General features: G+C 31.8%; 2 protein-coding genes across 2 annotated transcripts; both read left to right on the forward strand.

Annotated features, from left to right (window-relative positions):
- The first annotated feature begins 699 nt into the window (after positions 1-699).
- LOC127715329 (uncharacterized) lies at positions 700-8,722 on the forward strand. The gene is made up of 7 exons (XM_052221361.1): positions 700-758; positions 1,573-1,729; positions 3,048-3,092; positions 3,414-3,517; positions 5,588-5,713; positions 6,577-6,651; positions 8,096-8,722. Exons 2-7 carry the CDS (start codon positions 1,595-1,597, stop codon positions 8,229-8,231), a joined length of 621 nt encoding a protein of 206 aa, XP_052077321.1. The 5' UTR covers positions 700-758; positions 1,573-1,594; the 3' UTR covers positions 8,232-8,722.
- Positions 8,723-8,839: 117 nt separating this feature from the next.
- LOC127715330 (probable methyltransferase-like protein 24) lies at positions 8,840-15,128 on the forward strand. The gene is made up of 7 exons (XM_052221362.1): positions 8,840-8,982; positions 10,292-10,324; positions 10,741-10,835; positions 12,329-12,457; positions 12,831-12,905; positions 13,904-14,042; positions 14,782-15,128. Exons 1-7 carry the CDS (start codon positions 8,968-8,970, stop codon positions 15,046-15,048), a joined length of 753 nt encoding a protein of 250 aa, XP_052077322.1. The 5' UTR covers positions 8,840-8,967; the 3' UTR covers positions 15,049-15,128.
- The last annotated feature ends 502 nt before the right edge of the window (positions 15,129-15,630 follow it).

Raw genomic sequence — 15,630 nt, forward strand, 5'->3', positions numbered from 1 at the left:
TTCACGCGATGCCTAGTAAAAATAAATGTCGGTAGTAGACAACGACCAATCAGGATTAACCATTCTTTTAATTCTGAATACCATGATATCTTCAAAGGCTGCGGCAAAGTTACTCAATTATTTATTGTAACCTAGAAGATGGAAACAACCAGAACTAGAAATAAAAAAGAGCATTCAAGCGAGACAAATCAAAGATAGCCAGGCAGAATTAAAGACAAAAAAGGAAATACGTATACAATTACGAAACACTCTAGGCTATTCAAAATGACATCGCACCTGACCTCCCCCCCCAAATAAAAACAAACAGAAATCCAAATTAAAAAGAAATAATAATTTAAAAAACACAGAAAAAAACGGGAATGTCATAAAATGAACCGGAGTACGTAAACATGGGTTTTTCTTTGCATGCGTTTTTGTTAATTAGAAATGAAGAAGTTCTTTTTCCAATTTTTCTCTTTTTTTGTCAATAAGTTGGCATTGAAAATGTTTAGAACTAAGAAATTATATCTATTTATATCTATTTCTATACAGGAAATATATATGCCCCCACATCGCCCTAATGAACTTAAATTTAACAATGAGAACACTATGCTCATATTTTATGTCTAATTTAAAAGGTAGGTGTATATGTTTCATTTTTTGTAATTAGGGTATGCGTCACTTGATATAAAATGCACTACTGAACACTATTGTTTGGGAGTCTTAAGTTTACTATTTTTATAAAACTTAACATGGACAGTAGATCAATAATCAAATAAGTAAGTCATTGTTTTGTTTTTTATGCTCAAATATTTACGATAAAATATAATTCTGAAACTTTTTGCTATGAAAGATAAAATGACAAATTGATATTATCTGAAATGGATCAAACAATCATGAAATGTTTTTTAAAAGTACATTACAATGAAGAAATACAATGTTGCATTCGACTATATCAGTTTTTACATACACATTAACTTTTTAATGTAAATGCTAGTAAGGGAGCTACCATTTGATTTTTATGGGGGGGGGGGGGGGGGGGGGGGGGGGGGGCTAGGTTGAAATTTGAAAAAAGGCAGGACGGGAGTTTTGAGTAAAAAAAAAGGCATAATGAGCAACTTTGCAAAAAAAAGGCCGGATGACATTTTATGTAAAAAAAGTTAGGATAAAATGATAAAAAGAAAAGGCAGGACTGAATAGAGTGAAAAATAAATAGGCAGGACAGAGATTACAACTAAAAAAAATGCAGGACAAAATTCCCCCCACCATAAAAATCAAATGGTAGCTCCCTAATATACATGTGAAATATGATATCGACTTCAGTGCACAAACAAGTTTGTAAACGAAATATCTAAGGGTACTTATATCCACAAAAGACATCAGTGCCATTCTCCGATGCAAACTGTAAAAAATCAACAAACACAATCTGCCTCAATATTGATACTGTGAGAACATGTACAGTATCAGGTTATGCTAGCACCAGCTCGACACTAAAGTGAAATAGGAACAAAATAAAAATATAATATCTTACAACATTTTGAATAAATTCTGCAACGCACCAACCATGAAAATAATAATTTTGTTGTTATACAGCATCTGTTAAACACAGGTAAGAATGCAACATAAATGGAGAAAACCTGTCCTGTTTGGGTTTGGAGTTGCAGTAGTTTGTTTAATGATATTTCTGGAAAGTTTTCATCCATCATTGACAAATATACAGTACAGAAAATACCAAGATAATCTTAAAGAAGTGAGTTGTATGTTTTTGAATATGCTTAACATATATTTAGAACACACAAACTTTTATGAATTTGAATTGATTGCGTCTGACAGTTAGTAGAAACCTTAAAGAAAGGTCATTTATTGTTAGAGGAAACACCCAAAGCTGTAAATTACAGAGTATTTAAAGACAATTTTAGTTCTGAGGTTTATTTACATATTTTAGATAACAAAAATCTAGTATAATTTTGCAGATTTAGAACGGGCAAATCATAAATTACCTTTTGAAGCTGGTAGATGGTATAACACCTACAAACAAAACAGAAACTGTACTTTGTGTAGTAAAAATGAAATTGGGGACGAGTTTCACTTTATCTTGGAATGTCCATTTTTTGAACAGGAGAAGAAATTAACATACACAAATATAGTTAAACCAGACCAAATATTTTAAAGCATAAAATATTGATTTCAGCAAAAAAGAAAGCAAGGCTTATTAAACTTTGCAAATTCACAGCAAACAACTATGAAATTGTTTGACACAAAACATTATAATATTAATTGCTGTGACAGAATCAAATTAATAATCTCGAAAGTAGCTAAATCCGTCAATGAAATGAAACGTAATTTCGTAAATATTAAAAAATCTCAATATTTTTTAAATTTCAGGTAATAACAAACGGTAAAATCTCGGCAATTCTCTGAAATAAATTCTATCAAAAACTTTGATTTTCCCGCCCTTTACACCACCAAGAACTTGCAGCAGTTACACAGACTATTAAACGTCATAGGTGTTTGAGCAAAAAATGAATGAGCTAGGGTTTTGTCAAAGAACGTCTCGTTCTTTTGCTCAAAAAGTTCATCGGGAAGTACCAAGAACTAATAGATAAATATTCAGTTTCTACTTCAAAAATAAATACAAGATGGTCTTGAGCTATTGATTCGAGGTACTGAAATTGTGTATTTTTTTTATTTACTTTACATTTTTCCTTTTATTTGTGTTCTTGCTATTTCCTGCAAAAACTTTTTAATCTGCGTCCTTGTCAATTTACTATCACCTACACATTTTTGTTGGCGTCTTTGTCAAATTTACTATTTGTCAGACACCTATTCTTGTTTGCTGGTACTTTGAATTTTTCAATACTTTGAATGAATTAATACTTTTGTAACTCATTCTTCAGTACAACTAAACAGATAACTTCATATTTGGTGAGCAGCTTGGTAGTGATGTCTTGTAACGTGTTAGCGATTTTGGGATCTGTCAGACACATTCTTTCTGTTTTTCGAAACTTTGAATAACTATTTGGGTTTGGTTAGCACTAAAACGCAGTCAACTTTTTGTTTATTTACAGAATCTATTGTTTAAACCAGTCAATGACACCAACTGCATATACACAGTAAGTACCGAAATGTTAGTACTGAAAAAAATGAAGGAGGAGTGCATTACTCGTGTTCACAGACTTGGCACCAACTGTACGCTTGTTTATTTTTGTTGGGAACATGACGTCAAAGTCAAAATCAACTGTTGAAAAGAAACTACTGAAATCGTTAGAAAAATATTTTTCATTGACAAATTAAATGATCGGTTAAATTGTATTTTTTAGATGAAAGTTTAAAAATTCAAACCCAATTTTCGTTTAAATTTCGTGATGATGATGCTTATCTCTGAAGGAAACACAGTCAAACATGAATTAAAATTATATATATTTTTTTTACAGTTAGATGAATGGATAGATCGTGATGTTGAAGGGAATTTTATAATACCCCGAGATGATGTTGTGAAGTTGTTACCTCATAATATAGCCGAGTGTTTATTCAGAAGGTATACATTGTAACACAGGTAGAGAGTATTTTTCTAAACCGATTGTTTTCCTCAGTAGTCGTTACACAAAGACAAATTAAAATTTTGTTACGCTATGGCACACGATGACTATTAGTCGTGTTTCATGGAGTACAGAACATCTAAGGGAGTTAACTATTTAGAAATCAGCTGAACGTTTTAATCACATACCATTAGTAAGAAGATATCAAGCTTCTCAATGATTAAAAATAGTGTTTGTCAAACTGCTATATATCCAATGAAATTATTCCTGTAAATTGTGTGGTTCAAATTTCTTGATTTTTTTTATATTTTTGTCAAAAGATCAAGGGAAATATTTTGTAAACATTTTATGAAAATTAAACGAGCCAAATCTATTTTAATCAAAGTGTTGGGTACCCCCTTAAAACAATGTTATTTGGCTAACATGCAATTCAGAATATGTTTGACCTTAGTTCATCAAATAACAAGAATAGGAAATAACGTGTATCCCTTTTCACCTTCAAGACTGTTTAAAAAATAAAATAATCATGTAGAGGAAGTCACAATCTATGTGCTGCGATAAAACGAATGTTCATGTCGAGAAGGATGCACGGATATGATTGATTGCTGTTTCCTTAAAGTCTCGGATTGAATTGCCCTATTCCTTCCTGGCGTGACTATGCATTTATATATCCTAGACTGTCAAAACAGGTTCATCCAACGAAAGAGGTTAGGGTGGCCATATTTCATTACATTTCAGATTTCAGCTTCCTAATTGTGAACTTTCCATTTCTATGTAGCAACATTCCATCAGCGCTTGCATACGGAGTAAATATCTCTCAGTTGATACGATATTCCAGGGCTTGTATTTCCTATTATGATTTCCTTGGTAGAGGATTGCTGCTCACTAGGAAGCTATTAAACCAAGACTTCCATGTGGTGAAGTTGAAATCATCCCTTCATAAATTTTACGGACGCCATCACGAGTTTGTTAACAGTTATGGAATATCCGTTTCACAGATGATAGCGGATATGTTCCAATTGTCGTAACTACAATCCCATCCCCTTTTCCCCGAATGTGACCTACCGAATTAGACTTATTACCGGGTTTGTACTAACATGAGCAAATCGACGGGTGCCACATGTAGAGCAGGATCTGCTTACCCTATCAGGAGCACCTGAGATCACCCCATTTTTTGTGGGGTTCGTGTTGCTCAGTCTTTAGTTTTCTATGTTGTGTTTTGTGTACTGTTGTTTGTCTGTTTGTCTTTTTCTTTTTAAGCCATGGCGTTGTCAGTTTATTTTGGACTTATGAGTTTGAATGTCCCTTTGGTATCTTTCGCCTCTCTTTCATGTACCAGAGCCAAGTGACGCTACCCAGGAGATATGTTGCTACATTTGTTTGCTACACTGTTCAATGAATTGCTCTAAAAAGTATAACAGGTCGTCTGTTGACTTCTATCATCAGTATCTTATATTAAATTGCAGATTCAAATCCATAGCTAACAATCAGAAATCAGTCCTGTATTGAACATATTGTATGTAATAATATACATATCTTACCGATACTATTGCAAAATATCACAATTGCATGAAATTGTTCCTGATTTGAAGATATTAATACTAGAAAATCTATTTATGAAAAATACAGTCAAGAAGAAGATCATTTAATAAAGTAAAATTTCAAAATCTTTTCAAGTCTGATTATTAATAAAAGTACATTGAGACATATCCAAAACAGATTCAGATGATGTTATATTACCCGTTTTATGTTTTTAGTCATATCCCAAAGTGAGAAACTGGACAAAGTAGCGACCATTCCAGCGCTGTTTATATATCATAAACCATGGTACTAAAACCAAGGTTGCAATATTTTCAGGGAAAGTTCACCCTAGACCTTGTTTAAGATTTGTTGGTGTTGATGCTCAGATGTTTGCTGTCCACACATAAGTCGCGAGCGTGCTTGATGAGAGGTTTTACAGAAATACGTGTCGTACGCGTGTTTTTTTTTAACCATCAGCCGTATTTATTTTTTTAAGAAAATTATGTGACTTTTTTTTTAATTAAGTCGATCTTTTAAAATATTTCTAGATATACTACAACTCTACAGACTTATTGTGCTAAACGTAGCCATCATGGTCAATTGGAACATAGTTGGAATTTTTGTATTGATGGCTGTTATAAACCAAACAGTAATACAAAAGTTATTGCATTCAGGTAATAATACAATCTTGCCTAAGTTTCTAGAAGCATTCTTAAGGTTTTAACAAATATCAGCAAAATAATTGAGTATTCATGATTGTCGATCGGTTCTGAGAAAATAGCTTGAAAAGAATGGTGATTTATTTCATCTATTAAGTTAGATCGAGGAATATAGTAGTATTATTAGCTTTTCATTTGGAATCTCGAAGAAAATAAATTCTCGTTTGAATTGTTTTACATTTTTCTTTTGTAGCTAACTATGCGGTTTTAGTTTTGCTCATTGTTGAAGACCGTACGATCTATAGGTGCTACCTTCTACGTCATTTTTTTTTATCTCTTATACTAGTTGAAAATTGACTCATTGACAATCACACCACATCTTCTTTTTTTTTATGAAACAATATATGCTAATGTCATTTAGTTCTTAAAATGAAAGAAAACTTCTGGTTTTCACCAATTATTGTTATATATGTATAGAAAGGCGACCAAATATAAGATTTATTACACAAATATTACGTAATGAAATACTTATTGTTCTTCTGACACTTCTTAACAGTCTATAATGAGGACAGTGACAATTGGTCGTACGTCCCTGCAACTCTAGTACCTACCCTATATCTAATTCCAGACGTCCTCTGTTTTAAGAAAAAAAAAAACAGTTAACAATAATTGTTTGGTCCACAGATTATTCATTTAAAAGGAGCAATTAAATATGTGCTTATATACAACATTAAAGGATTTGAGTACCTCCATACGTTTATGTAAAAATGTAGCTTACAGTCCGAATTAAAGCAGCTATAGGACAAAATATAATGATACACCACTCATCATATATAATGTATGGTTCAGTGGTTGTATGGTTATAAATTCCATTTCAGCATTCGTGACGACTATCCAAACGCTTATGGTCTTTCGGCTTTCTTTAATAGTACTGCATATCGATTTAGTCCGAGGTAAGATATGTAAATTAATATACAATATAATATGAACCTCGTTTTTCTACTGTACCGTAGCGAGTACAAATAATCAAATGGTTTTTTTTTAATAAACTTTGACCCTTCAATATTGAGCTTAATTTTATTTCCATCCGTTGTCTTTTTTTTAGATATCGACATGGCTTTAACGCGGACCGCGATTAGGACCCAAGTGCATCAGTAAAAATAACAAACAAAAACTAAATCCAGAACAATGCGGAATCATAGTTACTGTGGTTTTTAGTAATATCCTGGATCTAACTTGGAATAACAATCAATCCAGAATCCTCCTAGTATATCTCAATTTCTACTAGTAGTTATTAATATTCTGATTCATACTACATTGTAATTAGTAATCAAAGTACTGAAGTACTGAACATCGGATGACCGCAAGTTCTTGTGGATTGTCAAAAGCACTTGTCACAGAAAAAAATCACATCTCTATACCTGAAACTGAGGTTAATGTACAGAGATATTTTTTTTCTGAGACAAGTTCGTGCGTGGATGATGAATAAATGACAGGAAATTCAACCTCACCGTAATAACTATTATATTGTAGTGATACAAATCAGTATACACTGGTTTGTTGTTATATATTATATTTTCATCCATTTGTATATCATTCTATTCTACTACTCTAATAAAAGTGCAAAGCAAGTGCATGGTGGACACTCTTCTGTAAAAATTCGATTTTTCTAAAAGATTGAATATGAGTAGGCATTCATATTTCCCGCAAAAACAATCTTCAATGCAGAGTTACCGGTCCTTGTCGGGATTGTCGCAAAATGTTCTTGAGATATTCTTCCGCATGCTTTACCATATCAATGATTTTTTACTTATATATATATATCTAACGACAAAACATTTTCATATAATTAATTTATGTTCTAAACAAAAATATTGTTATCAGTATTCATTGAAGAGATGTCTTTATAACAAGCGATAAGGAATGTTATTTTGCACTCGTTAATATCCGTGTATCTATCATTTTTATAGATCGGTTACAAACCCAAAACGAAAGTTACGTAATGGAAATCTAGGCGATAGCAATACATCGGAATGCCCTCACGGTCATCGCGATGTAAAAATCAGAATTCTTATTTCTAAGAGTAGATATTGGAATTCTTTTAATCAGTATAAATCAGAATTCTAATTCTACTAATAGAAATTGGAATTCCAAATTGTACTTGGAGGGTTCTGGATCCTACTGGATTCCAATTTGTTCTGTAATATACTTTTATGTGGATAATTCTCAGGACAAACAACAACAACTTTACTCGGTAATTGAGAAAATAAATTTTAAGATAAGAGTGTTCATACAGTGATATCTTCATTATTTAAACACTCCGACATTCATTTTCCAAAGATGACAACGTAAAACATTCGTATTTGTCTGAGAGATTTTTTAATAACTCTGTTTTAGAGATTCTATGAGAAAAAGAAACGACGTTATGTTTAAATTGAAGTCAAGGAACAAACTTGAAGACACAAGGCGACTTTGGACAATGGATGGTATCAAAGACTTTCTAAAGAGTACAAATGTTGGTAGTTACTTTTAACATCTATGATGTAGATACGATTTTTATTTTTTTTTCTAATTATTTTCACTGCTATCAAATTGTTCTGTGTTTATTACGACTAAGAAGGGGCAATAATGTCATTCGGCGGCTTGTAATATTATTAATTTTTATCGTTTTTTTTCAAGTATAATACATGTAATAAATTAGTTTCTGTGATATTGCCCTTAAAAGAGCATCGACAAATCATAAAAATACAAACGAGGAAAATTAAAGGGTGATACGGATTATGCGTTTACAAGACAGCAACACAACACACAAAAAAAAGCCAAAAGATTATTCCGAGCAGCATACCCGTAAAGCACCGACATAGTCTAATAACTAATACTGATATTTGTATATTTCAAATGCATATCTACACATTTATACATTAACAATTTCCTATTTATTGTTACAACTTAATATCATTGCAATTCAGTAATATAAAAAATGAGTATGTAATCTTTCAAATTGTGTGATATTTTAGCTCAAGCAACACATACTCATCATTGATGCCGAACATTACACAAACTTAGTTATCACCAAAATCTTCAAGACTCACATCGTAGATGAAATTCAACAAATTTCTGTTCGTCTTACCAATGAAGATTATATAATAGTTGACTATAAGCCGATACTGTGTAAATTAAGAAGGTTTTATGACCATGGTTTCCGGGTTTTCTGGTTTGATTTAGACTACTCCTGTGTTTCGAGAATAGATAGAAAACGGACAAACTGTATGCAAATTGATATGGTAAATAAATTATATAACAGTTAGTGTAGTATTAAACACTTTTGTCTACCAAAATCACAAAAACAAGTTACATGTTCCAAATTAGCAACACAAATATAAATAAATTCTTGCATCTTACTATAAAATATTGTTGTACAACATTTTGGGGAATTTGACGAGTGGAGACGAATTGTCATTTGACGATGCGAACAGACGTGCTATAATATCTTGAAGAAATTGATAATACTTTCATATTAGCCCCTTAAGCTCTTTTGTTGGAAATATGAAATTTGCGTAAATTTAATGCTATTTATGTATTATTTACAATAAGTATATCTTTTTTACACATTGTGTACACTATGTGTAGTGAATTTTAGTACAAATAGCATCTGTATTACACATAGCATCGCCACACACCACTTTAAATGCGTAACGAACGAGTTACTGGAATAACCTTCATCATGTGCTCGTTTGAAATTTTAAAACCAAAACCATCCACACAATAAGACCGTCATATATAGCTAAGTATTCGTTCAAACTTATTTGTTTAGTGTATGTTTACTTGTTTTTGTTTAAATGTCTTTTTGATCGAGTTAAGCCATTTCAATTGATATTTCATAGTGTGTTTTTTATGTTGTAATGTTACACTACTGTCTCAGGTTAGGGTGAAGGTTGGCGCCTGTTAAAACGTTTAAACCCGCCGCATTTTTATGCACCTGTCCTAAGTCAGGAGCCTGTTGTTCAGAGGTGTCGTTTGTTAGTGTTTCTCGTTTCTCGTTTTTTATATAGATTAGACCGTTGGTTTTCCTGTTTGAATTGTTTTAAACTAGTCATTTTGGGGCACTTTATAGCTTGCTGTTCGGTGTGAGCCAAGGCTCCGTGCTGAAGGCCGTACTTTGACGTATAATTGTTAACTTTTTATACGTTGTGACTTGGATGGAGAGTTGTCTCATTGGTAATCATACCACATCTTCTTATTTATATCAAATAGATGTTATAAATCTCTATAGATTATCCTGATCGGAGATATTGCAATACACTCTCTGATCTCTCTGAACATTGACCATATCACGGGCTGAGCGGAGTTGAACTTTAAAATAGAGGAAAATCAACAGAAAAATACTTTTTTGGACATCATCCAATTCTGGGTATTGAAGACTTTTATTGAAGGACAAAAATACCAAAATGAAATGCTGGTACCTGCTAAACTAGTCATATTGAGACAATCTGGTATTCATACACGCTTTAATACATTGGACCTGGAAACGATCCCTTCGCTGTAATTGTTTTATTGTTTATATTTTTTGAACATAATTGATTTATTTTGCAGGTCCACAAAGATTGCAAAGATTCTTGGAAACTAGTAGGTTCTTCAAATTTTATGCGCATGAAAATTCGTGGAAACATTAAATTGTAGTATTTTATCATATTACATGTTGTATGCTGGAAAATCTTATCATATTGCATGTTGCATGTTGTAATATCTTATCATATTACATGTTGATTTATATTAAACGTCTATTCGCTGGTGAATGAAATTTGAAAGGAAATCTCAAAGTATGTTTATTTATCGTCTTTACGATTTAAAAAAAAAAATACAGAGAAAAGAAAAGCTTTAGTTAACAAGAAAAAAGTCTTCAAGGCAATATGGAAAACTACAAGAGATGAAGTTGCTGCAAAAAAAGATGCGATAATTATCAAAAGTATAAATGTTGATGCATTAAAACACTTTTATTACATTCCTTGTCTATCCATTAAATAACAAAATGTTCTGTTTAGTTTAAGGTAGAACACAGCTATGTTTTGATTCCAGAAAATGAATTTCTCCTGAAGAATATGAAAGTAGACGAAATCGAACAGTTTATGAGCTTACGGTAAATATATTTTTTTATAAGAAATCGCATTAATTTACATGTATTTACATGTAAAACCAGTTTTTAATATATATATATATTATCCCACATGATCCTTGCGCAGATTTGAAGTAAGGGGTGGGGCGACCGTAATAGTTTCACCGAACGGATCGACGATATTATTTATTGCATTTTGTTTACCCTCTCTACCTTAAAAAACATATGTTACCTATTTTAGGGGGCGTACCCCGATTGAATCTGTCCCTCTTGTCTGGTTATTGAAGCCACAGGTATTCTTAGATCTATAACAAATATTCCTTTTAGTTCAGGAAAAGTATATTAGTTGGATATCTTGCGAAACAAAAGATTTTCAAGATTAAGAATTTATATTATAACGAAAGATGTACTGTGAACTAATTGTTTCATTAATAGCAAAATAAACCAAAAAGAGTCAATCATGAAGCTCATTTGCATTCCAAACTCTCTTAAGTCAACTTAGACTTGACAATTGACACTGTTGACAGAACGGGTAAGAATAAAAAATCCGTAAATACCGCCAGTTTTATAATTATTCAAAATATAGCAAATCAATAGAATAGTCAGAATGGTCCGAACCGCAAGTTTTGATTAGGTCATTGCAATATGGTCATATGGACTTATCCAGTCCAGTAGCAAAAACTTTGCTTGAGAGCGTCCGTTTGGTAGTACTGGATGTATAAATACGCATCCACGACCGATGTTAAATACTATGCCTCATGTAGGGAGATTGTTACGCTCTCAACAACTACTTGAGAGGTTCGTTTACGTAGATGACCCGTTGAAGGGACATACTATGCCCCTATCCAGCATTTCTTTTCAAAGGTATAGTCGAAAATTCCAACCAATCATCCATATCGTCCCAAATTTCAGAGTTTACTAATAAGATCATTCGTTCATTTGTTCTCGTCCTGGAAATTATGAATTATTTGTAAGTGGACGTTCACCAAACAACAATCCATCCATCAATCAATTAGGCAATCAAAGAAATTTAACTGAAAATTGGAATTCATAAATTAATCATCCCTTTAAATAGATACATATTATTGATATATCAAAAAGTCTATGTTTTACACAAACAGGGCGTATTTTTAATTATCGTAAGTTTTCATTGTAATTGGTTAAAGAGAAAATTGTGGATGTCTATTTGTTATCTATTTTTATTTAAAAATTTTACAATTTTGCACGGAAGCAACCTCTTTGTAATTAAATGCCTTTAAATAAGAAAGAAAACATGAACATTTCAACTATTTCTTATCTCTGTTGAAAGACACGAAGATTTATTTTGAAATGTATAACACACGAAGATTTATTTTGAAATGTATAACTATATAATTAAAAATATAATCAAACAGAGCGACTTCTGAGTAGTTCCGCAATTTTTGCTCTTTTTCATTTAAGTAAATTAAAAATTTAGCACCAGAGTATCTTAGTATAAAGAATGCCATTGTTATTTGCAACAATTTTCCTATTTTCAGTTATCTCACATCAATACAAATGCACTGCAAGGAAATTATTCGCTTAGGAAGTATCAAAGATGGCGGTTGGGAAGTATGTAATGACATAAGATTTAGGCCAAGACATCCTTGTCTGGTATATTCTTTTGGGTATGTTAATTTAATTTAAGGCCAAGGAACAGTAAATGGGCTATGTCAAAGATTTTGGTAAAATTTTGCATACAACTTTGGCTCGTTGAATTATATCTTAAATCGAAAAAACAATGCTTTTATCTCATTTTTTTCTGAAAAATAAATATACCAGTTTGTCTTGTATGTATGCAAAAGATAGTTATGAAGCTGATAGTCACCAGTTGATGACCTGTAACTGACTATCTCTTGTTTCAATGAAGAAATATCTTTGGAAATAAGTAAGGAAGTGTTAAACCAACTCCATATAGTATGCATACACGATTGATTTAATATTATTTTTTTTTAATGAGAAAAAAATGTTGATTAAATATGTATTTGGCTTTTTGTTTAGTATAAACTGGGACTGGGGATTTGATGAGGATGTTGTGAAGACCTACGATTGCGAAGTACACTCTTTTGACCCAAGGTAAATTTTGTTATCTATTTCAGACATAAAATGAACTTAATGACATCATATAAGTTGTTTAACGTGATTTGTTTTATTACATTGGAGGGGGAAAAAGAAAATGAAATAAAAATGAGGAGGAAGATACAAAGGGACATTCAAAACTCATAAGTCGAAGAAAAACTGACGCCATGACAAAAAACGAAAACGACGAAAAGACAAACAAGTCCACAAAACACGTATATACAGAAAACTAATGATTGTGCAACACGCATCTCCCAAAAAACCCGCGTGAACTCAAGTGGACCAGAAGGGTAAGCAGTTTCTGCTCCATACCGGTGTAAAATGTGATGCTATACTGGGTATACGTCAAATTTCATATCAAAATAAAAGGCGAAATGATAATGAAATTCACCAGCAATGCATCAATACCTTCTGGCTTTCAATTTCGAAAATTTTGTTAAATATCTGAAGCATTAATAGATAAGGTACAACGCCTTTAGATATAAAGAATTTGATGGTTTGATAAAGAAGTGAAAGACTTTGTGTATTTATTCAAATCTTCATCTTACTCAATCATTGATCTCATAGCTCTTGTTTATGTGCAGATTAAAAAAATTCAAAACATATTCAATCGTCTTTTCGAAAAGGATGATTAGAGAAAGATGTTCTGGGACTTCCTTTTATATAGCCGCCTTTTCTTTTTCTCCACTGCTGTTATTGTATACAAGGAATATTACACTTCTTTAAATGTAGTATCAAATTAGTATAAACAAAAGAGGAGATGTGATATGATTATCATGCGGACAACTATCAGCAAAAGACCAAATGACAAGGATTTTAGCAACTTCAAGTCACTGTAATAAGCAAATCCATGCCATATAATACTCTATAAACCACTTGGGGATAACAAAATATTAAATATTTTTTTAAAGATACAGATACAGAACCAATAGCCTGTTTCAAGCTTGAAGCAAAATTACCATTACACATTAATAACGTTCAGTTTGTTTTTTTAGTATGGTATACTCGGAACAAAGAGGAAACATCCAGTTCCACCGCATTGGCTTGATAAATAAAAGAAACTTCTATGACACCAAAAGAAAATGGAACATGACTACTCTTGATAATATCAAAACCACGCTAGGTCATGGAGCGGTATGTTTGAATTTAATTTTAATCACTGAGTGATTGTTTTTTCTAAAGAGTATTCATTGCTGAAATTAAGATCAGCATTTTAATAAATGAAGTCTCTCTTAAGAGAATTATAATACATCAAAATTATGAAAAATGTAAATAGGTCTGTTTCGTTGCTTATGGCGAACAATAATTTGAAATACTAAAACTACTGGCAGGAAGAAATGAATGTAAACTAAAACAGAAATGTTGCAAAAATTACATTAAGCAGAGGCGTATTTGAGATGTTTGTATCTTATGAATATTAATTGACAGATTTCTGGGCAGAATAAAAACCCAGATCAAAACACAGGTTGTAATTCATTGTCTTCTGAATAGCAGGATGGATAAGAAAATGATAAAGAAAACGGAACAATTAATATCCTAGAATCTTGTTCCTCTACAAAAAACCGAAAGCGAGAAAAAGTTTTTGAAATTTATTTCATCATTCCCTTTAAATACCTCAAGTAATATGAAAACTACTAATGTAGATATCACTAGTATGTTGATATACATTAACATTTGAATTATGAGTACTTAATTATAAAGATTTCTGTTAACGAAACTTGGGGAGTGAATTTGTAGAGAACTTGGTGATAACTTGGTGATAACCATAAGTACATATTTGAAACTATTAACATGCTTCAAATGGCATCGAACGAGAACATATCACATGGCCAGCGGCATCCATAAATGATTTACTTTATGATTTTTGTTCCAGAGAACAATCGATATATTAAAAATAGACATTGAATGGGATGAATGGATAGTTTTGCCGAATATCATCAAGAGTGGTGTTCTGAAATATGTAACACAGATTTTAATAGAACTTCATTCACCTGGAAATCTAGAAAGAATGAAAACTGTTAGAAGTTTATACAATGAAGGATTTAGAATATTCTGGTACCATAGAAATCATTTTTGTCGTCGCAATAAGGCATACATTGAATATTCTATATGTTTTGAAGTATGTTTTGTAAAGATATAAAATGTTCAACCTTGTTTTATCATATGATGAAGTCGGGTAGATTGTTTCTTTGTCAAATAAAGTAATACTATGATTGCACATTATAACAGACTGCAGAATTTAATGATAGTGAAAAACATCCATATCTTATTTTTCTCATTGCATTTGTATGGTAAGGAAAAGTCAACGAATTTCGAAAGCATACATTATTTTGTGCTTCGTTCGGCCTCATGATAAGAGTGAATGCTAATATAACGTCAGTACATTATACTCCATGGTACCGTTCGTCCCCTTTTTAAAATATTTTTAAAAGCATTCCTCATAAAAGTATATCAGCAAGTTTGGTCTTTCAACGATATTTTCAGTATGAAATTTTATCATACTTAGCAAAATCTAAAGGCTAATTCCAAGTGTACATTTGTTGATAACGATTCCTTACACGCTTCATTATAGCCGAAATTTGACATAAAAAATGCAAAACTAATTATTTTTTGCCCAAAATATATACTTAAGGAGCGAGTGTTATGATCTCTAAACGGAAAGTTCTGAAATTGTCAAGAATGTTGCAAATAAAAGTAGCTATGGGGTTTACGTAAATAAAAA

Source organism: Mytilus californianus, unplaced genomic scaffold, assembly GCF_021869535.1.
Source record: "Mytilus californianus isolate M0D057914Y unplaced genomic scaffold, xbMytCali1.0.p SCAF_9, whole genome shotgun sequence".
NCBI lineage: Eukaryota > Metazoa > Mollusca > Bivalvia > Mytilida > Mytilidae > Mytilus > Mytilus californianus.

What these genes read in the sequence shown, in the direction of transcription:
- LOC127715330 (XM_052221362.1), top strand. An exon ending in GCAAAGATTCTTGGAAACTA is followed by an intron (nt 10,325 to 10,740) that starts GTAGGTTCTTCA and finishes TGTTCTGTTTAG; the next exon opens with TTTAAGGTAGAACACAGCTA. An exon ending in CCACGCTAGGTCATGGAGCG is followed by an intron (nt 14,043 to 14,781) that starts GTATGTTTGAAT and finishes TTTTTGTTCCAG; the next exon opens with AGAACAATCGATATATTAAA.
- LOC127715329 (XM_052221361.1), top strand. Translation starts at nt 1,595, where the DNA reads ATGCAACATAAATGGAGAAAACCTGTCCTGTTTGGGTTTGGAGTTGCA. An exon ending in ACCAAGATAATCTTAAAGAA is followed by an intron (nt 1,730 to 3,047) that starts GTGAGTTGTATG and finishes GTTTATTTACAG; the next exon opens with AATCTATTGTTTAAACCAGT. An exon ending in GCCGAGTGTTTATTCAGAAG is followed by an intron (nt 3,518 to 5,587) that starts GTATACATTGTA and finishes AAATATTTCTAG; the next exon opens with ATATACTACAACTCTACAGA.